A 25,577-nucleotide genomic window follows, 5' to 3' on the forward strand; every position below is an offset into this window, starting at 1 on the left:
TCTTCAGGTCAACTATTCATTTTAAACTAATCGGTATTAACATGTCTATGGAGTTTATCATAAATTGTATTCTAAAAGCCTTTCCATCAGCATCTCAGTGCACTATTTTTTCTGCAATTTATGTGTGCTTTCCCTGGCTTCTGAGCACTCACATATGTATAATCTCATTGAAATATATAAATGAACATAAAAATACACGTTAGTCAGCAAGACTTTTAGAGCACAGATGAGCTAAAAAGCATTAGCATATTCATTTTTAGACCCAGTAAAAAAATAAAATAAAGTGAGGTGAAACACTTTAAAATGCATTTTGAGGAAGAGCTTTGAAATTACTCAGGGGAGGTTGGGAGTAGAAGAGAGGAAAATTAAAAAGATAAGATACAGTTTATATTCCAGAGTCTACAGAACCACTGTAGCAATAAAGGTTTGTCTTCTAAAATTGCATGCAGACTGAAATGCATTACGGTCCTTTAAAAACTGTTATGTAATATCAAAGTTGCACCTATTGCTCTTGATGTAGAAAATGTCATAGTTAGTAGAATACAACATGGAATGACAATTTGAATAGAAAGCATACATTCTGAATATTTGATATTATGTGAATATGGCATATAATTTAATACTTATTTTATCCTATTTAGTAACTAAAATAACTTACACATATAATGAGTGAGAGACCACTACATCTACAGAAGTAGCAAAGGATATCTTGACTCACAACCAGGGATATACATTAAAAATCAACGGGACCCATAGCAAGTTTGAATTTGGCCCCCTCTGTCTACCCAAAAAATATTCAGCAGAGTAGGTGAAGTCAGTTTTTATAAACAGGGAAAAGAAAAGAACATGTAAGATGTATTATGGCACATACATAGTGTCATGTACATGCTTCTCGGAACGTGACGTGGAGTACGCCTGTACGGGTTAATTTATTCTCTCTCACTCAATCCAGCACTCAACCTCTGTTTTAGGCTATAAAGTGAGCATAAATCACACCCCGACACATCTGGTTAGGTAAGGCTGCCACCAGTCATTAAACACACAGGGTAATGAGGCCCCAAATTACGTTACTGTCAATCAAAAGGTCACACACTCTCTGAAGGGCTATAGATTCTTTTAGAGTACAAGGTCAAACTTATTAAAGATTTTAAGCTTTAATATAAAAATATACCGTGCTTACAATTAATATATAAAAAGGTAAAAATAAAATGACACAAAAATATGCAAAACAGTTATAAAAATAAAAAGGGAGAAATAAGAGAAATAACTAAACATTTCCGTTTACAGTTATCGTTTGTTTGCCTGAGGGAACGAAAAGTGAATCATGGATTGCAGCAGCCCTTAGGCAGCCCTCATACAGTATGTGAACACCTTCTCTTTGTAATATAATAAGAGAGGCTAAGTGGCACACAACATATATACTGGGTACACAAATAGGAATCCACTCTGTAGTGTATAGAAAAAATTCTTCTTTTCACCTTCTCTTTGTGTCACCCAACTTTTTATAGCCCTTACCATAGGCTCATATTTCCAGGATGACCCGGATTGGCTTATATTTCCAGGATGACCCAGATTGGCTCATTCAAAGGTTGCTGTCTGTGAGTGGACGATGAGCCAAGTTGTAGCATTTCAAATATCCTGTGTCTTCCCTCCCTTACTCTTTATATACAGACAATAAGAATTAATCCTTCTAGCTACAACCATCTGCTAGCTCTGTGAGGCTGCCATGTTCTGACACCTCTACATGCTCCCAGGAGATTCCTCCTGTGGCTGAGTTCCTGCAGTAATAGCTGGCAGATGCTGTGTCCTTTGTGTAGAGACAATATATGGATGTAGCCTTGACCATTTGTTCTATTGGCATTAGTCTACCTTACAGTTATATATGTCCTTCACACATAGTAATATTGCTCCTTACTGAAGCCCTTTAGAAATTTTATACAAGATCTCAAAAAGGCCCCCTACATTCTGTTTTCATTCTGCAGCAATTTTTTACTGAGCGTTTTCAGCCTACCCTTTGCAGTCCTCTCTTCTCCGGCCACAGCGTACATGGATTCTTCAGTGGTATCCCAGTGCGCTTGCACGATGAGTCTATCGCCGGTGCTTTGGCAAGTGGCCCATCGGAGCCTCTGCACATGAGCTTTCATCATGACGATGCGCCTGTACTTGTGTTCCACCAGACCACAAGCAGAAGCGTCCATTACATGGCAATTGACTATACCGCGCATGCGCCTCTATCATGGCATATGCCACTATCCCTTCTACACCTGCAGTGACAATCACCGCTCACATTATACCACAGCTGATACATATGTGCTCTTATTGGCCAGTCTGGTCTATTTAAGCACTGATCTCCCCTCCCCAACACACGCCTCCTGAAGAAGTTATCTCAAGAAACATGCATTGGGACCGCGGGAGAAACCCTTATTACACCCTGGTTCAGCTCATGTATGTCCTTGTTATTATTCTGTTTGCTATACTGTTATGCACGATATTTTGTAGCACTTTATACTTGATGCACTTTAGCAAAGATGGTTTAATCCTAGTATTCATATCTATACAAACTTGCTTGTAACTTTACTGTGGCCTAATATTAAGCAGGATCTCCTGCTTAAGATCCTGCTTAATGCATGCATGGAGAGCCAAACAAACAGGCTCTCCATGCATGTGTCATGACTGACACACAGCCACGACACATGCAGCTGCAGAGCAGAACAGCTGACCAGCCGTAGCAATCCAGGAAGCCAGGTTCCCAATGTAGCTTATTCACTAAGCGGTATAGCTTGCCGAATAAGCCCTGACCAAATCAAATTCGCTCATCTGTAATCATGACCCCCACACTAGTGTGATGGCACCCATTAATTATAATGCCTCACAGCCCTCATTTAGTATGATGGCCCACACTCAGTATAATAACCCCACTGCCCCCCTCACACACAGTATCATGGCCTCCACAGACCCACACAAAAGTATAATGATCCCTCAGTATGATTCTCTCCCAGACCCCACTCAGTATGACCTCCACAGTCCCTCACTAAATGTGATGGCTCCCAAACACTTCCAATATTATGACTGTATGACATGTTAATATGATGATAATGTGATGTCATGAAGCCTGAAATGTGCTGAGCCTCAGACTTTCAAACACAGACTGAATGCTAGTTGAGGGAACCATTAGCTTCCTAATGCACCGTTCTATTCAATGGTATATGCGGATTCCACTAAAATTGTGAACAGCATTAGGCCCCCTGACTCATTGGACACATAGCGGCTGCATAGTCTGCCATTAATGGATAGTACACCTCTGCTCACAACACATCTTTATCATTTTTCACAGAACATTATCTCACATAAGACAATTAAGATACTTAAAAGGGATGTCTCAAGAGAGACATTTATGGCATATCCACCATAAATGTATAGTAGATTCAGGTCCCACTTGTGAGATATCTCCAAAATAGAGGTCTTTTAATTCCCAATTTATAGGTAGTTTCCAAACCATGGTGAATGAAAAGGTGATGGTTTGTGCGCAGGCTCTCTCCATTCACAGCTGTGGGAGTCCCAAACATAACCAAGAGCATTTACTTGGATCTATTCTGAATTTCCATAGCAATGAATTGAGCAAGCCAGGACATGCACAGCCACCTCTCCACTAACTAGTGGTTGAAAGCCTTCTGGAGATGACACTGTACTTGAAATAGGTGTAGATCCCATAGATCTGCATCTATTAGGCATTGATAGCCTCTTTAACATTGTACAATCCATTGAACAATGTCACATAAGTTATTAAATTACACTTTTTTTGAGCTATGTTAACCAAATTCTCTATTATCTGCATCAATTTACCATTGCTAGATCTAAACCATGCTTATCGTCCTCAGACCAAGAAGTCTCAGAACCCAGAAACCATTGTACACTGCAGTGTACATGAGGTCTAATGTGGTAAGCTCGAAAGATGGACAATGTTGGAATGTAGATCGAACTTTTTATAGTTTCAAGCTCCATCTGAGGAATGTCTGTTTACTGTTTTTTGAGTATTCAGATAAAAGCCCTCCACGGAGTTATGAATTAGTAGCCAAATGAAATGTGAACCCAACATAAAGAATTTTAAATATTGACAGCAAAGGCACATTATAAGGTTGTTCCACTATAGACTAACTGTGTCTCTTATCTACAGCAAAGGTGATAAATCTCTGACTCAGAACGCCACAACCAGCAACATGGTTTACTCATCTCTGACATATACCATTCACAGTGTGCCTGCAGTGTACACTTGCTGTAAGCACTGAGAAAACCCATAAACAGAATCTAAATTAATCAATAGGCTTTTGTTCACCAACCATAGACCATAAGGGTCCATCTTTGCCTAGCCGGGGGTATCTCTCCTTTTTACTGTACTATGGAAGCCTATGTGTAATTCTCTTTATGAAGTTTGTGTTAGCTAGTAATAAAAATGCAGTTTCAATGAAACATAATATCAGTTATCAAATATCACCGTGTTTTCATGGCGTTTGTTATTTTATGCTCAAATGGTAGAAATTTTGAAGTCAGTTTTGCTAGTAAATGCATTGCTCTTGTAGGCGGTAAATTTATTGTGTCCCACGTGGTTTAATACTTTTATTTGTACATATACCGTACTTCTGTCTAGAGAACACACTGGAGTAAGTAGACAACTTTTTGTTACAACATTTCAAAATATTTGCTAGTCATGTATAAGGTTAAAACAAGGAAAATGCCAGACACTTGCCTTTTTTGATGAGTTGAGAATAACAATTACTGACAAAATTGGTTAAAAATGCTACACAAATGTATCTAAAAATTAACAAAATGCACCAAAAAAAACAGGTGCAAAACAAGTGATACATTTTCCCTGGAAATTCATAAAAGTTTACTCAATTTCTAAAACTCTGAAAGTCTCATAATGAATAAAGAAAAGATAAACTTACCGCTGACTTTGCTCATTCCTAGGACAATATCTTCATAAACTAGTGATAAAAGAAAACATTCCATCACATTCAAGTGAGAGCTAATATAATATATTCCATTTTACAATGAGATACAGACTCGGCAACAAATGAAAATAACCATAAGTAAGAAATATTGCATATCTACAGAAGGAACATTTCTGTTTTAGTCAAGCATGTGATGACATGACATGCAAAAAAAAAAGTTATGCATTAATCTTCCTCAATGAATTCGTGAAAAAAAAGTGCAAGATTTCTTATTGGACTTTGGTTACACAGCAAAACCCTAATTGCTGCTTCGAGAAAAATGTTTAGTCAGGTAAATGTCAACAAAAAGATAATTCTTCATAGACTGGATGGTTATTACTGTGCTGCAAAAACAGTTAAGCTGGAAATTGAACACGAGATAGAAATACATAAATGAATATTTTTATAGGAAGTGACATGATGCGTGCTCTGATAAATAAAGTTTCCTGAGATCAGCTATGAAGTGTTCAACAAAATTCTGGAGAAAGTGCACCCATGGTATGTATTGTATGTGTACTGGTAAATATGTATCTGGTGTATTCAATTTTTAATGCTCATTTTTTTTTACTTTATTTTTAATGTTGCCATTCTCCCAGATTCAGAAATAAGAATTACTAGTGGTATGGATAAACTAGTCCACGCACAGGAACTTATGGCTGACCTGGAAGAAGACAACCACTTTCCATACTGTATGCTTAATTAAGTAATTAGAGCTATAATTAATCTGTAGTTCAGGACACAGCTTTGTTAGACAGTACTGCAAAAATCATCATCTGTGACCGTTCGATTGACAGCTCTAAAGTATTTCATGTGTGGTCACCTACATCTTCTCTTGCTTGTGTCGGAAGATCATCTGGAATATTAGTAGCCTAACCCATAGCCATGCAATGATTAATGGTGGTTTTGTCCTTCAGAGAAAACCATTCAAGCTCAAAATGACCTTTTTAACTTCAGCCTCATAAAATCTCCTAAAAGACATCACCGGTTGACAAGAATATGGTCTGTGGTACATGTCAATTTACTGTCTCCGGTCTTGCAGCAGACAGAATCGCTGTGTTCGCATTGGAAGTAGATTACTGTACTGCGGCAGGACAATTATTTGTATCACTGCTGCTTCCAGCTGCATATTGAGCGGTCAATATTATTGAATGGGACTGTGATGTGTTACAATGACTGCACAGGTGCGGACGTTGTGCATGCTTCATAATGCGCCATTAGTCCGAACCTAATTTATAGGTCAACCTTTAAACTGCTTTCCCCACTAAATTGATGGCCATCCGAGAGCTACTAAATAACTAAAGTCCTAATACAAATACGCTCACTAAATTTCAGTGAGTGAATAATAATCCCGCTGAATAACCACTGCCAAAATGTTTTATTTTATTTCCGTGTCAGTGTATATAATGAATAAGAGAGTAAATGATGTCCTTGGACATAGGTGGGTCCTTGTGTGCTTGGGCAATTGGCCATAATCAATGTACAGTCTATAGACCAAGGTGCGCATTATACATGGTAGAATTAAGTAGTACATCTCTGTCCTTTACCGTCAGGATTATTTAGCATCACTCGGCTATTTTCTTTTCCAAAGAATGTTGCAGTATCTCTAGCAGTAAAGAAAAATGTGTCTGCTCACCTTTTCCAGAGAGATCAAGAGTAGATACATCTTGACCTCTGTCATCTTTCAACGTAGCCTTATATTCAGCTTGATCTTTCTTAGTAAGCTATAAATAATAAAAAGAATAGAATATTTTGACACTTTAACATTTAAATTAAAAATAAATAAATGCGCTGGAAAAATGGTAAAGAAAAGCGTGAAAATGATTTTGACAAGGAACATCACAGTGGTTTACTGCAGTGCAAATGCATTTGCTTTAAATCACTTTAGAATAATTGCCTTTGTGGACATTTTTTTCAGGTGATTTAAAAAAATGGTATATTGAATTAACCTCTTCAACCCCCGGGCAATTTTACACTTTTTGTTTTCATTTTTAGCTCTTTGCTTCTCAGAGCCATAACTTTTTGATTTTTCCATCAATATTACCGTATGAGGGCTTTCTTTCTGTGTGACGAGTTGTACTTTTGAATCACACCATTGATTTTACCATATAGTGTACTGAAAATTGGGGAAAAATATTCAAGTGCAGTGAAATTGCAAAAAAAAAGTGCACTTCCACCATGTTTTTTACCCCACCATGTTGTCCATGTTCTCCATGTTATTATGAGTTCACAGATACCAAACATTTGTAGGTTAATTTTTATTTAAATAATAAAAAAAAATTCCAAAGTTTGTAAGAAAAACAAGTTGCCATTTTCCGAGACTCATAGCGTCTCAATTTTTTAGGATATGTGGTTGAGTCAGGGCTTATAATTTGTGTCCTGATCTGACAATTTTATTAATACCATTTTGAGGTAGATATGATGTTTTAATCTTCCGCTATTGCATTTTATTGCAAAGTCGCGGCAACCATAAAAACACAATTCTGGCGTTTTTCTTTTTTTTCTCATTGAGCCTTTTACCAATCAAATTAATTTACTTCATATTTTTATAGATTGGATATTTATGAACACAGCGATACCAAATATGTGTGTGGGGGGGGTAATTGTTTTATTTTGAATAGGGAAAAGGGTGGTTATTTGAACTTTTGTTTTATTTTGTAATATTTTTTAAAACTTTATTTTTTTTTTTGCTTTTTTGCTTTTTTTTTTGCTCCCCTTAGGAGACTTGAAGCTGTGATCATCCGATCCTCTATGCTACACATAATAAGGCTTCAACCCTGCAGGCGTTCATAGGAGATTTACAATGACAGGTATGGGGGTTTTCGGCTGTCAAGACAACCCATTCATGAGCGGGTCTTGTGACACACTACTGACCAGCGCTTGTGAAATGCCACTGTCAGAGATTGACAGCGGCACTTAACTTGTTAACATCTGCAGGTGGATCTCTTATCTACCCACAGCTGTTAGATGCACATGAAAGCTGATCAGATTAGCTGTCATATGCAGGGAAATATGCTGGCTCAGCAATGGAGCCCTCAACAAAAATAAAGGAAATGACCGCTGACATACCTATATAGGTGGTGAAGGGCTTACAGACCGCCATTACTGGTTTTATGTGATAATTGTTTAGAAATAAATTGAAATTAATTCTAAAGCTGAGAATATTGCTAAAGCTTACAAAGTTTATGCTAGGGACTGGCGGAACGCACCAAGAATCAGATGTTATGGTATTAGGTGCGTTCGCAGTCCGAGGTCCACCGTGCAGGTAAAAGACCCTACTGCTAGTAAGACGGACTATATGGCGGTACTAAGTATACACACATGGGTTAACTTCACCCTGCGTGAAGGAAGCAATCCTGTTGCGTCACAGGACCGCAGTACCGCACATAAAGCGCGAGCAAGAAGTCAGCGGACTCAACCCCTACACAGGATTGAAGTCCGATTAGACACTTGCTGGCACAACACCGCAACTGGGTGTGTCAGAGGAACATAAATAATAATATTAAGGCACAAGAGTGCGTGCGATGCCACACTGACGGACGCCACTAACCACCCAGGCTTGGGTCAGGAAAGCGCAGAGCAAGCGCACAGTGCCGTACTGGCGGACACAGCAACTGGTAGCTGTAATGTGTGTTTCGTGCTGTTGGATAAGTCGGGCGCTATATAGCAAACATACACCTTCCGCGAACAGACATTCAATAGGGAGGGTTATTTAAAGAGCGACTTTCACTCACAACACACACACATATTTACAAGACAATACTAGCGCATGGCCGTGCGGTCATGCGCAGTTTATATAGCTGCAGCACAGGAAACAGCTACAGAAGTTTTGCCCTTTCAGGACCTGCCAAAAGGACCAATGGGATGTGCTGCAGTACCTGAGCATGTGACCCTCGATCTCCAACGGGAGATCCTGCCCTGGGCATGCTCAGACAGAGAAAAGCAGGACTTAGATCCAGAAACATCCACTCGCCGCTGCCCAGCACTGGCTTCAATGGCAGAAGCAGGAAAAGCAGCAGTAACTCTTCGCACAGAGTCAGACTGAGCGAGACGCTGGGATCGACGTCCCTGCTGAGCAGACTCCACTGCTGCTGGAGAAGAATGGGAGACCGCAGCGGAGACGGATCGAGATTCCCCCTGTGCAGCAGAGGAAACTCGACTCCTAACAGTTTATATCTCAAAGTAAAAATGTAATACATTATTACATCATGCTGCAAAGAGCTTATTGGGCTGCAATTCACATCACAACCGCCATGCATAGTATAAATAACTATGATTAGAGAAATGCAAAATCAGATAGGATTTTTTTTCAGAGCTTGTCTTCTTGCTATACTCATCTGAGGATGTTGACAAGCCTTTTCCATAAAAATTTGAATAATTCCAGATTGTTCAATACAAAAGTAAAGAAATCAAAAAGTAACCATATATGTTATTGTTAGGGTTGGCGGAACGCACCAAATATATTTATTAAGTGGGATTGGTGCGTTCGCAACCCGGGATCCACCGTGCAGGAAAGAACCTGCTGCTAAGTAAATGGCGGCACTGTATGGCGGTATGAACCAGCTCTGTTAGCTTCACAGAGCAGCCGAGAAGGCAAGTGTCATGATTCCAATGGCAGGGAATCACAAAAGGACAAGCACCAACGAGCTCTAGGGTGATGGAACCTGAGCTGACCGCGACCCTAAACCTGAACACACAAATAACAATAGCCGGGGAACGTGCCTACGTTGATCCTAGACGTCTCGCACCAACCGAAGATCTAACTTCCCCTATTAGAAGAAACACAGACCTCTCTTGCCTCCAGAGAAATACCCCACAGAAATAGCAGCCCCCCACATATAATGACGGTGAAATGAGAGGAAGGCACATACACAGTATGAAAACAGATTCAGCATAATGAGGCCCGCTAAAACTAGATAGCAGAGGATACAAAAGTAAACTGCGCGGTCAGCAAAAAACCCTTCAAAAAACCATCCTGTAATTACTTGAACTCATGTTCCAACTCATGGAACATGAGGAGCAATTACAGCCCACTAAAGCAACCAGCAGCAAAGAGACAATTATATGCAAGCTGGACAAGACAAAAATAAAGCAAAACGTGGAACAAGAAAATCAAAACTTAGCTTGTCCTGAAGATTACTGAAGCCAGAAGCTGAGGTAACAAAACACTCTGATAACCTTGATAGCCGGCGGGGAAATGACAAGAAAGCCCGGTTAAATAGGAAACTCCCAAATCCTAATAGAACAGGTGGACACCAGAGACAGCAGAACACAAATCACCCAGTACCATCAGTAACCACCAGAGGGAGCCCAAAAACAGAACTCACAACAGTACCCCCCCCTTGAGGAGGGGTCACCGAACTCTCACGAGAACCACCAGGGCGACCAGGATGAGCCCTATGAAAAGCGCGGACCAAATCATCAGCATGAACATCAGAGGCAACCACCCAAGAATTATCCTCCTGACCATAACCCCTCCACTTGACCAAATACTGGAGTCTCCGTCTGGAAACACGAGAATCCAAGATCTTCTCCACAACATACTCCAATTCTCCCTCCACCAGCACCGGAGCAGGAGGCTCAAGCGAAGGAACAACAGGTACCTCATACCTCCGCAACAACGACCGATGGAACACATTATGAATAGCAAACGATGCCGGGAGATCCAAACGAAACGACACAGGGTTAAGAATTTCCAAGATCCTATAAGGACCGATGAACCGAGGCTTGAACTTAGGAGAAGAGACCTTCATAGGAACAAAACGAGAAGACAACCACACCAAGTCCCCAACACGAAGTCGAGGACCCACGCGGCGACGGCGATTAGCAAACTGCTGAGCCTTCTCCTGGGACAACTTCAAATTGTCCACCACATGACTCCAAATCCGATGCAACCCATCCACCACCATGTCCACTCCAGGATAATTAGAAGGCTCCACCTGACCAGAGGAAAAACGAGGATGAAACCCCGAATTACAAAAGAAAGGAGAAACCAAGGTAGCAGAACTAGCCCGATTATTAAGGGCAAACTCGGCCAGCGGCAAAAAGGTAACCCAGTCATCCTGATCAGCAGAAACAAAACACCTCAAATAAGTTTCCAAGGTCTGATTAGTTCGCTCCGTCTGGCCATTCGTCTGAGGATGGAATGCAGACGAAAAGGACAAATCAATGCCCATCTTAGCACACAACGTCCGCCAAAATCTAGACACAAACTGGGATCCCCTGTCAGAAACGATGTTCTCCGGAATCCCATGCAAATGAACCACGTTCTGGAAAAACAGAGGGACCAACTCAGAGGAGGAAGGCAACTTAGGCAAGGGTACAAGATGAACCATTTTAGAAAAGCGGTCACACACAACCCAGATGACAGACATTTTTTGAGAGACAGGGAGATCCGAAATAAAGTCCATGGAAATGTGCGTCCAAGGCCTCTTCGGGATAGGCAAAGGTGACAACAATCCACTGGCTCGAGAACAGCAAGGCTTAGCCCGAGCACAAACCTCACAAGACTGCACAAAAGAACGCACATCCCTCGACAAGGAAGGCCACCAAAAAGACCTGGCCACCAAGTCTCTAGTACCAAATATTCCAGGATGACCTGCCAACGCAGAAGAATGGACCTCGGAGATGACTCTACTGGTCCAACTATCCGGAACAAACAGTCTCTCAGGCGGACAACGATCAGGTTTACCCGCCTGAAACTCCTGCAAAGCACGTCGCAAGTCTGGGAAGACGGCCGACAAAATCACCCCATCCCTAAGGATACCAGTGGGCTCAGAATTTCCAAGGGAGTCAGGCACAAAACTCCTAGAAAGAGCATCCGCCTTCACATTCTTTGAACCTGGCAGGTATGAAACCACATAATTGAAACGAGAGAAAAACAGTGACCAACGAGCCTGTCTAGGATTCAGACGCCTGGCAGACTCAAGGTAAATCAGATTTTTGTGATCAGTCAAGACCACCACACGATGTCTAGCACCCTCCAGCCAATGACGCCACTCCTCAAATGCCCACTTCATGGCCAAAAGTTCCCGATTACCCACATCATAATTCCGCTCAGCGGGCGAAAATTTTCTAGAAAAGAACGCACATGGCTTCATTACCGAGCAATCGGAGCTTCTCTGTGACAAAACCGCCCCCGCTCCAATCTCGGAAGCATCAACCTCAACTTGGAAAGGAAGCGAAACATCAGGCTGACGCAACACAGGAGCAGAAGAAAACCGGCGTTTAAGTTCCCGAAAGGCCTCCACAGCCGCAGGAGACCAATCAGCAACATCAGCACCCTTCTTAGTAAAATCCGTCAAAGGCTTAACAACACTAAAAAAATTAGTTATAAAACGACGATAGAAATTAGCAAAGCCTAAGAACTTCTGCAGACTCTTAAGAGATGCAGGCTGCGTCCAGTCACAAATAGCCCGAACCTTGACGGGATCCATCTCAATAGTAGAAGGGGAAAAAATATACCCCAAGAAAGAAATCTTCTGGACTCCAAAGAGACACTTTGAGCCCTTTACAAACAAGGAATTAGCCCGCAGGACCTGAAACACCTTCCTGACCTGCTGAACATGAGACTCCCAGTCATCAGAAAAAAACAAAATATCATCCAAATACACAATCATAAATTTATCCAGATATTCACGGAAAATATCGTGCATAAAGGACTGGAAGACTGAAGGAGCATTAGAAAGTCCGAAAGGCATTACCAAATACTCAAAATGGCCCTCAGGCGTATTAAATGCGGTTTTCCACTCATCACCTTGCTTTATTCATATAAGATTATACACACCCCGAAGATCAATCTTAGTGAACCATTTAGCCCCCTTAATGCGAGCAAACAAATCAGTCAACAAAGGCAAAGGATACTGATATTTTACGGTAATCTTATTCAAAAGACGATAATCTATACAAGGCCTCAAGGACCCATCTTTTTTGGCCACGAAAAAAAAACCTGCTCCCAAAGGGGACGAAGATGGACGGATATGTCCCTTTTCCAAGGACTCCTTAACATAATCCCGCATAGCAGTATGCTCTGGCACTGACAGATTGAACAAACGACCTTTAGGAAATTTACTACCAGGAATTAAATCTATAGCACAATCGCAATCCCTGTGAGGAGGAAGCGAACTGAGCTTAGGCTCCTCAAAAACATCCCGATAATCAGACAAAAATACAGGAACCTCAGAAGGAGTAGATGAAGCGATAGAAATCGGAGGTGCATCATCATGAACCCCCTGACATCCCCAGCTTAACACAGACATTGTTTTCCAGTCAAGGACTGGATTATGAGTTTGTAACCATGGCAGACCAAGTACTAGAACATCATGTAAATTATACAATACCAGGAAGCGAATCACCTCCTGATGAACGGGAGTCATACGCATGGTCACTTGTGTCCAGTACTGAGGTATATTCATAGCTAAAGGTGTAGAGTCAATTCCCTTCAAAGGAATAGGGACTTCCAGAGGCTCAAGACTAAACCCACATTGCTTGGCAAATGACCAATCCATAAGACTCAGGGCAGCGCCTGAATCTACATAGGCATCGACGGAAATGGATGATAATGAGCAAATCAGAGTCACAGACAGAATGAACTTAGACTGTAACGTACTAATGGCAACAGACTTATCAACCTTTTTTGTGCGTTTAGAGCATGCTGATATAACATGAGCTGAATCACCACAATAAAAGCACAACCCATTTTTCCGCCTATAGTTTTGCCGTTCACTTCTAGACTGAACTCTATCACATTGCATTGTCTCAAGTGCCTGTTCAGAAGACACCGCCAAATGGTGCACAGGTTTGCGCTCCCGTAAACGCCAATCAATCTGAATAGCCATAGTCATAGACTCATTCAGACCCGTAGGCGCAGGGAACCCCACCATAACATCTTTAATGGCCTCAGAAAGGCCATCTCTGAACTTTGCAGCCAGGGCACACTCATTCCACTGAGTAAGCACTGACCATTTCCGAAATTTTTGACAATATATTTCTGCTTCATCTTGCCCCTGAGAGAGAGCTAATAAAGCTTTTTCAGCCTGAATCTCCTGGTTAGGTTCCTCATAGAGCAAACCCAATGCCAGAAAAAACGCATCCACATTAAGCAACGCAGGATCCCCTGGTGAAAATGCAAATGCCCAATTTTGAGGGTCACCCCGCAGGAAAGATATAATAATCTTAACCTGCTGAGCAGGGTCTCCAGAAGAGCGAGATTTCAAAGAAAGGAACAGCTTGCAATTGTTCCTAAAATTCAGAAAACTAGATCTATCTCCAGCAAAGAACTCTGGAATAGGAATTCTAGGTTCAGACATAGGAGCATGTACAACAAAATCTTGTATATTTTGAACCTTAGCAGCAAGATTATTCAAGCTGGAAGCTAAACTCTGGACGTCCATGATAAACAGCTAAGGTCAGAGCCATTCAAGGATTAAGAGGAGGAAAAAAAAAAAAATCAGCCTGGCTGCAATTAAGGCTAGGCAGCAACCTCAGAGGAGAGAAAAAAAAAAAACTTCCTCAGACTACTTTTCCTCCTACTTCAGCCCAAACATTTTGGCCGGCTATACTGTCATGATTCCAATGGCAGGGAATCACAAAAGGACAAGCACCAACGAGCTCTAGGGTGATGGAACCTGAGCTGACCACGACCCTAAACCTGAACACACAAATAACAATAGCCGGGGAACGTGCCTACGTTGATCCTAGACGTCTCGCACCAGCCGAAGATCTAACTTCCCCTATTAGAAGAAACACAGACCTCTCTTGCCTCCAGAGAAATACCCCACAGAAATAGCAGCCCCCCACATATAATGACGGTGAAATGAGAGGAAGGCACATACACAGTATGAAAACAGATTCAGCAAAATGAGGCCCGCTAAAACTAGATAGCAGAGGATACAAAAGTAAACTGCGCGGTCAGCAAAAAACCCTTCAAAAAACCATCCTGTAATTACTTGAACTCATGTTCCAACTCATGGAACATGAGGAGCAATTACAGCCCACTAAAGCAACCAGCAGCAAAGAGACAATTATATGCAAGCTGGACAAGACAAAAATAAAGCAAAACGTGGAACAAGAAAATCAAAACTTAGCTTGTCCTGAAGATTACTGAAGCCAGAAGCTGAGGTAACAAAACACTCTGATAACCTTGATAGCCGGCGGGGAAATGACAAGAAAGCCCGGTTAAATAGGAAACTCCCAAATCCTAATAGAACAGGTGGACACCAGAGACAGCAGAACACAAATCACCCAGTACCATCAGTAACCACCAGAGGGAGCCCAAAAACAGAACTCACAACAGGCAAGGCTCTATGCACTGTTAGACTTTCACAGAGGCACAGGCTAACTACCCAAATGAGAGCAGTCAGTGGTCATGCATGCACACAAAACTCCTCGCCGGAGGTGCCAGCATTCTAGGGGCTTATTTCAGCCGGGTCCCCGAACACACATAAACACAATCTCCTCGCCGTAGGTGCCAGCATTCTAGGGGCTTATTTTAGCCGGGTCCCTGAACACATACAAACATATGACCACACTGGCGCAAAGCACATAACATATGAAGATACTAGCACATGGCCGTGCGGCCATGCGAGCCTTAAATAGTTGCAGCACGTACAGGACCTTTCAAAGAAGGACCAATGGAGTTGCTGCAGTACCTGAGCATGTGACCCTAGATCTCCACTGAGAGATCTTTCCCTGGGCATGCTCAGTGTGTGCAAACAGGACTTAGTCCTAGCACCTACAGGACCTTCCAAGAAGGACCAATGGAAGTTGCTGCAGTACCTGAGCATGTGACCCTAGATCTCCACTGAGAGATCTTGCCCTGGGCATGCTCAGTGTGTGCAAAGCAGGACTTATTCCCTGAAAAGCCTGCTCGCCGCAGATCAGTGCATGGTACAATAGCAGAGCCTGGAGAGGCAGTAGTAACCCTTTGCACTGTATCAGTCTCAGCGAGACGCTGGGATCGACGTCTCCGCTGAGCAGACTCCACTGCAGCCGATGCAGAATGGGAGACCGCAGCAGACAAAGATTGAGATTCCCCCTGTGCAGCAGAGGAAACTCGACTCCTAACATTACCCCCCCTTCTAGGGCCCCCCCCTCATTGAGCCTCGCTACACTCAAAAGCTGCAATGAGCAGCAGAGCCCGAATGTGCTCCACAGGCTCCCAGGTTCTATCCTCTGAACTGTGACCCTTCCAGTCCACCAGATAAAATTTCTTGCCACGTACCACCTTGCACCTCACGATAGCATTCACCTCAAATTCATCCGTGGATGAACCCGATGTCCCGGCAGATGACTCAGAAAACCGGGACAAATGAACAGGCTTTAAGAGGGAAACGGGAAAAGTATCGGTGATACCAAGGCGTGGAGGAATAGCCAGATGGTAGACCACAAGGTTGACCTGTTCCAGAACCTTGAACGGGCCAATGTAGCAGGAGCAAACTTAGTGGACTCAACTTGCAGCCTGATGTTACGGGCGGAGAGCCACACTAAGTCGCCAGGAGCAAAGGTCGGAGCGGGGCGCCGGTGTGTATCAGCCGAAACCCTCATTCTCTCCTTGGAGGCCCGGATGGCATCCTGTGTGTGGTCCCAGATGTCACGTGCCTCCACCGCCCAGTCTTCCACCCTAGAATCGTTGGATGACACGGGCATGGGCACAGGGACACGCGGGTGCTGGCCGTAATTAAGGAGAAAAGGAGTCTGACCAGTGGAATCGGCTACGGCATTGTTCAAGGCAAATTCCGCCCAAGGTAGCAAAGATGCCCAGTCATCCTGCCTAGCAGAGACAAAATGTCGCAAGTATGTCACCAGAGTCTGGTTGTTCCTCTCCACCAACCCATTCATCTCGGGATGGTATGCAGAGGAGAGGTTCAACTCTATGCTGAGTAAACGGCAGAGCTCTCTCCAAAACTGAGACGCAAACTGGGGACCCCGATGGCTGACAATTTTATCAGCCATACCATATAATCGGAAAATGTGCTTAATGAATAACGCCGCCAAGGCCCGTGCAGAAGGTAACCGTGGAAGCGGCACCAAGTGCACCATCTTAGAGAAATTGTCGGTGACAACCCAGATAACGGTGCAGTTATGCGACTTGGGTAAGCCCACCACGAAGTCCATCCCAACCATTTCCCAGGGCCTGTCTGCCACCGGTAGAGGGTAAAGCAACCCAGCAAGCTGTTGCTGAGGAGACCGATTCTGGGCGCAGGAAATGCATGAACGAATATAGTCCCCGACCTCACGGGCCATATGCGAAAGCTCGGATGTCCTTTTGGTCCCAAAATGCCCACCCACTCTGGACGAGTGAGCCCAAGAGAGAACCTCTGGTCGCAAATTCGCTGGCACAAAAGTCTTGCCCGGGGGCACAGACTCTAGCGAAACCGGAGCTACAGTTCTCAGGCTCACAGAAGGGACAATAAGCCGAGGCTCCTCCTCCTCCTTCTCAGATGACACTACGGAGCGGGAGAGAGCATCGGCACGAATGTTCTTCTCCCCGGAGAGAAAATGGAGAGTAAAATGGAACCGGGAGAAGAACAGGGACGACCTAGCCTGACGAGAATTCAGCCGCTGGGCCGTCTGTATATATACCAAGTTCTTGTGGTCAGTGAACACTTGGAAGGGAAAGCAAGCTCCCTCCAAGAGGTGTCTCCATTCTGAAAAAGCCAACTTCATGGCTAGCAACTCCCTGTCCCCGATGGAATAATTCCTCTCTGCTGGTGTGAAGGTCTTGGAGAAGAAGAAGCAAGGATGCTTCCTACCTTGAGCATCCTTTTTGAAAAGGACTGCTCCAGCACCAACGGATGAGGCATCCACCTCCATGATAAATGGCTTATCTACATCGGGGCGATGTAGGATGGGAGCGCTAGCGAAGTGGGACTTAATCGAGAGAAAGGCCTTGGAAACCTCCTCTCACCACAACTTGGGATTTGCTCCTTTCTTGGTGAGGGCAACCAAGGGAGCTACCAAAGTTGAGAAGTGTGGAATGAACTGGCGATAGTAATTAATGAACCTCATAAAGCGCTGCACCGCTTTAAGAGAATGGGGTTCCTGCCAGTCCATCACAGCCTGTAGCTTGGCAGGATCCATAGCCAAACCCTGGGCAGAGATGATATAACCAAGGAAAGGCAAGGACTCCTGCTCAAACACACACTTCTCCAACTTGGAGTAGAGGGAGCTTGCCTGTAAGAGGTCGAAGACTTTGCGAACATCTCTCCGATGGGAGTCAATATCTGGAGAGTAGATGAGAATATCATCCAGATAGACTACGACCGAGGTGGTGAGCATATCCCAGAAAATGTCGTTCACAAAGTCTTGGAAAATGGCTGGAGCATTACAGAGCCCGAAGGGCATCACCAGATATTCATAGTGCCCATCCCTGGTGTTAAAAGCCATCTTCCATTCATCTCTCTCACAGATGCACATCAGGTTATAGGCACCCCGCAGATCTAATTTTGTAAATACCCTTGCTCCCCATAGCCTATCAAAAAGCTCAGATATCAGGGGTAATGGGTACTTGTTCTTAATGGTGATGGTGTTAAGACCCCTGTAGTCTATGCATGGACGTAAGTCTCCAGTCTTCTTCTGTACAAAGAAGAATCCAGCCCCTGCAGGTGACACTGTCTTCCTAATGAATCCTCTTGCCAGATTCTCTTGGATATACTGAGACATTGCCTCCGTCTCCGGGAGAGATAACGGATAGACTCGACCCCGGGGAGGCTCAGCACCAGGCAAGAGGTCAATAGGACAGTCATAGGGGCAGTGAGGCGGAAGAGTCTCCACAGCGCTTTTGGAGAACATGTCTGCATAATGCCAATAGTGCTTGGGGAGAGAGGATAGATCTCCGGGTACCTGTGTTGTAGCAACCTGAACGCACTCCCTCTGACATCTACCCTCACAGGATTTACTCCATCCCAAAATTCTCCCTGAGGACCACACTATATGAGGAGAATGATAGCGTAGCCATGGTATCCCCAACAGGACCTCATCAATTCCCTCAGGAATGACTAATAGGGAGATAATCTCCTGATGTGATGGAGACACAGAAAGCGTGATAGGAATGGTTTGGTGGGTAATCTGTGAGGGTAGTGTCGACCCATTTACCACTCGAACAGTTACTGGTTTGGTAAGCATCATCGGGGTATTGCGTGACGCTGGGTGAAAGCGGATGACATAAAATTACCCTCCGCCCCAGAATCCACGCACAACTCTACCATAAGAGTGGATGGGCCTAAGGTAATTGTCCACTTGAAGGACAACTTTGAGGCAAACGTCGCCATGCCTAGTGTACCTCCTCCTACTGCCACTAGACGCTGACGTTTCCCGACCGCTGAGGACACTTGGAGGCAAGACGTCCTGACTGCCGGCAAACATGACAGACATTATGTGCACGAGCGGACTGGGACTTGAATCCCGCTCGTGTCACCTCCATGGCCTCATGTGACTCGGACACCTGGACTGGAGATTCCAAAGGATTGGCGAAGGTGGGAGCCAGCCGAAACCTCTGCCTACACTGGGCTCGCTCCAGCCTTCGCTCGTGAAAACTAAGGTCTATGCAAGTTGATACAGCTATGAGCTCCTCCATTGTGGCGGTAATCTCCCTAGTAGCCAAAACGTTCTTCACATGGTCAGCCGGCCCCCTCCAAAATACGTAAATGAGGGTTTTATCTGACCATTCCAACTCAGACGCTAATGTCCGGAAGTGAACAGCAAAATGGCTGACCATGGTTGAACCCTGAGTCAAAGCCAGCAGTTGGAGCGCTGTATCATGGGTGATGTGAGGTCCTACAAAGACCTGTTTCAGAGTGTCCAGAAACCAAGGAACACTCCGCACCACATGATCATTGCGCTCCCACAGCGGCGTAGCCCACTCCAACGTCCTGTCCGACAAGAGAGATATTATGAATCCTACCTTTGCCCGCTGTGTGGGAAAACGTGCAGCCAGGAGCTCGAGGTGTATACCACACTGGCTCACGAAACCCCTACAGGACTTACTGTCCCCAGGGTATTTCTCAGGAAAAGGGAGGTGAGATAGGGTCGGAACAGAGGTGGCAGTGGGTAAAGCTGCTGCAGCCACGCTAGCAGCCTGAACAGCTATTGCGGTAACATTCACCGCCGAGGTTGCACGCTCAAGAGACGCCAACCGGCCCTCCAGCAGCTGGATGTACCTCTGCAATTGCTGTTCATCCGCCATTACTTAGCCAGATCCTGGCGCTAGTATACTGTTAGGGTTGGCGGAACGCACCGAATATATTTATTAAGTGGAATTGGTGCGTTCACAACCCAGGATCCACCGTGCAGGAAATAACCTGCTGCTAAGTAAATGGCGGCACTATATGGTGGTATGAACCAGCTCTGTTAGCGTCACAGAGCAGCCGAGAAGGCAAGGCTCTGTGCCCTGTTAGACTTTCACAGAGGCACAGGCTAACTACCCAAATGAGAGTAGTCAGTGGTCATGCATGCACACAAAACTCCTCGCCGGAGGTGCCAGTATTCTAGGGGCTTATTTCAGCCGGGTCCCTGAACACACATAAACACAATCTCCTCGCCGGAGGTGCCAGCATTCTAGGGGCTTATTTCAGCCGGGTCCCTGAACACATACAAACACATGAACACACTGGCACAAAGCACATAACATAAGAAGATTCTAGCGCATGGCCGTGCGGCCATGCGAGCCTTAAATAGTTGCAGCATGTACAGGACCTTTCAAAGAAGGACCAATGGAGTTGCTGCAGTACCCGAGCATGTGACCCTAGATCTCCACTGAGAGATCTTGCCCTGGGCATGCTCAGTGTGTGCAAACAGGACTTAGTCCTAGCACCTACAGGACCTTCCAAGAAGGACCAATGGAAGTTGCTGCAGTACCTTAGCATGTGACCCTAGATCTCCACTGAGAGATCTTGCCCTGGGCATGCTCAGTGTGTGCAAAGCAGGACTTAGTCCCAGAAAAGCCTGCTCGCTGCAGATCAGTGCAGGGTACCATAGCAGAGCCTGGAGAGGCAGTAGTAACCCTTTGCACAGTATCAGTCTCAGCGAGACGCTGGGATCGACGTCTCTGCTGAGCAGGCTCCACTGCGGCCGATGCAGAATGGGAGACCGCAGCAGACACGGATCAAGATTCCCCCTGTGCAGCAGAGGAAACTCGACTCATAACAGTTATTCCCACTTCTGCAAAAGTCCAATCTAGCAAAATATTAAATTATTTAACAGACATGGTAAATAGCGTAAAGAAAAAAAATCAAAATAACAGAATTGCTGAATTTCTTTCACCAAATTTCCTACAAAAATAATCAAAACAATTTACGTACGTAATAAAAAATTTGTAGCTTCTAAGACCATATTCACCTTGTCATGTTTACCACACAATGAATTAGGTAAAAATGAAACAAAAAAAGTGTGTTGGAATTTTGTTTTGTTTTTTTAGCATTTTATTGCATTTGAAACTTTTTCCCCTTTATTCACTGTACTATATGGTAAAATGAATATTGTAATTCAAAACTACAAATCATCCAGCAAAAAGAAACAAACATTTATATGGCTATGAAGACAAAAACTGAAAAAAAGTTATGGCTCTTAAAGAAGGAAAGACAAAGCATAAAAATGAAAATTCATCTGGTCTAGAAAGAATTATCATGGTATTAAAGGGATGATCTCACATTTGGAAATTATCCCCTAACCATAGGATGGGTATAACTTTCTGATTGCTGGGGGTCTGACCGGTTAGGCCCCCATTGATCTCAGGAACTCTTCAGAAGCCCATGTGAATTTAGTGGTTGTCAATCGTAAGCACTACTGCTTCATTCACTATTAAAGGGAACATCGGAGATTACCGAGGTCAGAGCTGTCATTAGAATAAATTGAGCAGCACTGTGCATGATCAACCTCCTCTACCTCCATCTGGGGCTCTTCAGAGCCCTGATATCCTGGATCGCTGGGGGTCCTGCTGGGGGAGGTCTGACCCTTAGCGATCCAGGAAAGTTATCCGATTTAAGTAATAACATCAGATAATTTACCATTTAATTTGTAACCTACTGCAGATTAAATGATATAAGTATGTACCTTTGGAATGCGGAATATGCACACTCCTTGCAGCAGATCTGGGACATCTAGAGCTTCAACTGGTACTTCAGCTTTATACCACTTAAACACTGTTTCCTTCTTAGTGTTTGCTACCTGTAAAAGAAATTGCATTAATAATGAATTTCTAAAAGTACAATTACATTCAATTCTAGCCAAACTTTAAAAGATTCATTTATTTTTTAATTCATTCATTCCATTTTTGGTATTACTAATTGTAAGGCTAGGTGCAGACGACCGTGTATTCTCTCATCCGAGAGAATCTGGTCGAATCACGCTCTGATTAAACTGTTATCAGAGTGCAATCACATTGTGAATCGATTCTCTCGGATGAGGAGAAGATGGAGAAAAAATGTCTCCATCTTCCCTTTTCTGTTGGATGTCATTCGAATGCAGTTCCATGATTTCCACAGACTCGATGACTTTCATGGCCGACTGCAATCCAAACATCCGATCAAACTCGGACATGTAGTGAAGATTTTTCCGACATGTGCATGGCCGCATAGAATAACATCGGTCCAAGTGCAATCTGATGTTTGCGGCCATGTGCATGAGCTCTTATAATGAGAATATTTTCAGGTAAATAATTTCCTCAAGAAAGGATAACATAGCATCAATATTAAAGTTAGAAGGGAATGGCCAGAGCAAGTAAAGGACTCAACCACTATTTTGGACGTCCGTCTCATTTAATCTCTGAGCACACTAATGACAATTGTGTTAAGGAGCATTTTTATTTATGTTCAGGTACCTTCATGAGAGAATAGTCTCATCCTGCTGCTTTCACTTTTTATGTGAATATGGTCACAATGTTTCTTCTCACATAAAGAGTCACTTTAAGCTCATCATCCTAAATAGCAACCCTCAGGCATCCCTTCTTTTCCGATGGCATGGGACAGGGTTGAGTCTGCTCTTGGCGTTTTTTACAAGTCAAAACACCAAATTCTACTGCTATTCTTGTAACCGGTATGGCCAACAACCCTGCATAGGGTAAGGAAACACGGCACTCAGTAGATATGAGGGTTGGCGGTGCTCAAGTAGGGTGTCCACCCCGTATATCAAAGATGAATGAAACTTGGCACTCAATTTTTGAGAAGAAAAGCTTCTTAGTTTATTGATGCATCCAGACAAACAAAACCGCTAAACGTTTTCGGTCCACACCGGACCTTCGTCAGAGCGTTTCTTAGACATTGACTGGATGAGGAAGCTAATAAGCCTGAATGAGCGTCAGCCAGAGCACGGGATATAGAAGCTGCAGTCTGCTGCAGGATCACAAAGGAAGGTGAAGCGCCAGAGGAGAGGCACAAAGCCTGGAGGGAGTAACGGCGCTGGATCCTGAGCGCTAGTAGTGCAGAGCAGAGGAGAGCGTCGCTGACGCTCATTCAGGCTTATTAGCTTCCTCATCCAGTCAATGTCTAAGAAACGCTCTGACGAAGGTCCGGTGTGGACCGAAAACGTTTAGCAGTTTTGTTTGTCTGGATGCATCAATAAACTAAGAAGCTTTTCTTCTCAAAAATTGAGTGCCAAGTTTCATTCATCTTCAACAACCCTGCATAGCCATGCACCAGAGCTAGACAATAGTGATGAGGGAGTGTGCTCATTACTCAAGTTATCCAACCATGCTCGAGTTTCAACCGAGTATTGCCGGTGCTCGGATGCGATGCTCGGATCCATGCCTGCATGTTTCATGGTTGTAGTACAGCCAATAAACACGGCTACAGCTTAGTGAATGACAGGCAATCCCTGCATCTTACTTTAAGCCCCTCAACATATGTGGCGGGCATCTGAGCATCGCATCTGAGCACTGCAAATACTTGGTTGAGACTCGAGCAAGTCGGATAACTCGAGTAACATGCACACTCGGTCATCACTACTGGACATCTTTCAGGTATACAGCATCAAATACCCATAGCACTATTTAGCAGAATTTTTAGTCTTGTGGATTCCTTAATAAGTGTCAGACTTTTAGCATTAAAACTGTAATCAATTTAATTATAGAAATATATTTGACTTTGAAATTAGAAATAATTTAGTAGCCAGATAGTGGCCGCTAATTAACTTTGGCATCTTACAAATAGAAGAAGTAAGCAAGGGTGAGATAATGAATATCTCAACTCCTTACATGATTGATGATTAGCATACTATACAATTTCCCTAGTAGACAATGATTTAATAGATATGTACCTTGCAAACAAGCAATACTTCACATTCTTCCGTAACATCCCAATACAAATATTCCAAGAAATGAGGACCTGCAGATTACACAAAGACATCTAATATTAATATTTTTGATGTATGCTCATAATAATTTGCATTAATTGTATTCTACAATAAGTGGAAAGAGCTGAGGGAGTAATTTGGAGTAGATAGAGATTACCGAGTACTACAAATGGTGAGAATAGAGTCGTATATGATGAAACATCACCTAATAATGGGAAGAGGATTGATTTCAAATGAATAACTGAGATAACTATTCTCGTAGGACATTAACACAATATTAAATTGAAATAATCATTCTCTACTAAATCCAAGTATTCCCATTTCCAAGTCTTTTATATGGGTTTTTCTGTTTGGTGTAAAAGAATGTAGCTATTATATACTGTACTTTATCTCTTACAGCTGATATGGTGCTATGCATTTTGTCCCCAGTGGGACTTAGCATCTAGTTTACATATCTCAGACACGCAGTTCGACACATCACATGGAAGTCTAATAACCTATCAATATATTTTCACAGCGTAGAAATTAAATGTACTCTGACTGAAAAAAGGAACTTTATCTGACTTTTTTTCTCATCTTAAACTCAGTAACTCCTCGAATTGTCGCTAGTAAATTGATTCTGGAACATTTCTTTATTTCCTTTGTGCCCCTCCATTCTAAAGTTATGCGCCGAAAAAATAAAGATGCAAATTTTCCATTCAACCAACTTGGTGTGTACCACAGAATGTTTCCGTGACCATTTAATTTTTCTCCTCTGACGCTGAACAATCAAAACATGCCCGCACCCACATAAAAGTCCCAGTTAGATCAAGGAAAAATGTGCACTTTTATTAGCGGATGGCATAATTTTGATAGGGGCACAGAAGAAAAGGAAAAACTGTTTTGGACCCCACAGAACGTGAAAGTGAATTAGCCACATCTCTTGTGCAATGCTGAACAACTTTCACTGGTTGTATCTGCACTATGATGTCTTGGCACCACGTGTGCTGGAAATTGCAGCATGGCCTTATTTCTTGTCCTTCAAACCAAATATTCAAGCATTTACTGCCCCTTGCTACATTCAACTCAAAAACATTTCCAGAATCGGCTCTTTTTTCAAGTTTCAATCAAGAAAAATCTAACTGCCTGCCCTTACTATTATCTCTCAACTAGAATATTACAACATCTTCATCTGTGGCCTTGTATCTTGCACTCTTGTACTCTTCCAATCCATCTTTAACTCTGCTGCCCAAATACTCCACCACTCATCTCATTACTCCTCTACCAATTCCTTCACTGGCTCCCCATTACCCAGAGAACTCAGTGTCA

The 25,577-nt window shown here is 43.3% G+C and overlaps 1 protein-coding gene across 3 annotated transcripts in view; it reads right to left on the reverse strand.

Annotated features, from left to right (window-relative positions):
* Positions 1-25,577, reverse strand: part of MYOM2 (myomesin 2) — a 253,595-nt gene that overhangs the window by 39,140 nt on the left and 188,878 nt on the right. For all 3 annotated transcript variants that reach the window (XR_011312429.1, XM_069726901.1, XM_069726900.1), the window contains 4 exons: positions 24,234-24,301; positions 22,035-22,148; positions 6,622-6,709; positions 4,944-4,982 (listed from right to left, as the gene is read on the reverse strand). Coding sequence is in view for 2 of the 3 variants with exons in the window: in XM_069726901.1 (XP_069583002.1) it covers positions 4,944-4,982; positions 6,622-6,709; positions 22,035-22,148; positions 24,234-24,301 (309 nt within the window). In the remaining variant the exon portion in view is untranslated. The remainder of the gene's footprint in view (positions 1-4,943; positions 4,983-6,621; positions 6,710-22,034; positions 22,149-24,233; positions 24,302-25,577) is intronic.

The sequence above is a fragment of the Ranitomeya imitator genome, chromosome 5 (assembly GCF_032444005.1).
Source record: "Ranitomeya imitator isolate aRanImi1 chromosome 5, aRanImi1.pri, whole genome shotgun sequence".
Taxonomy (NCBI): Eukaryota; Metazoa; Chordata; class Amphibia; order Anura; family Dendrobatidae; genus Ranitomeya; species Ranitomeya imitator.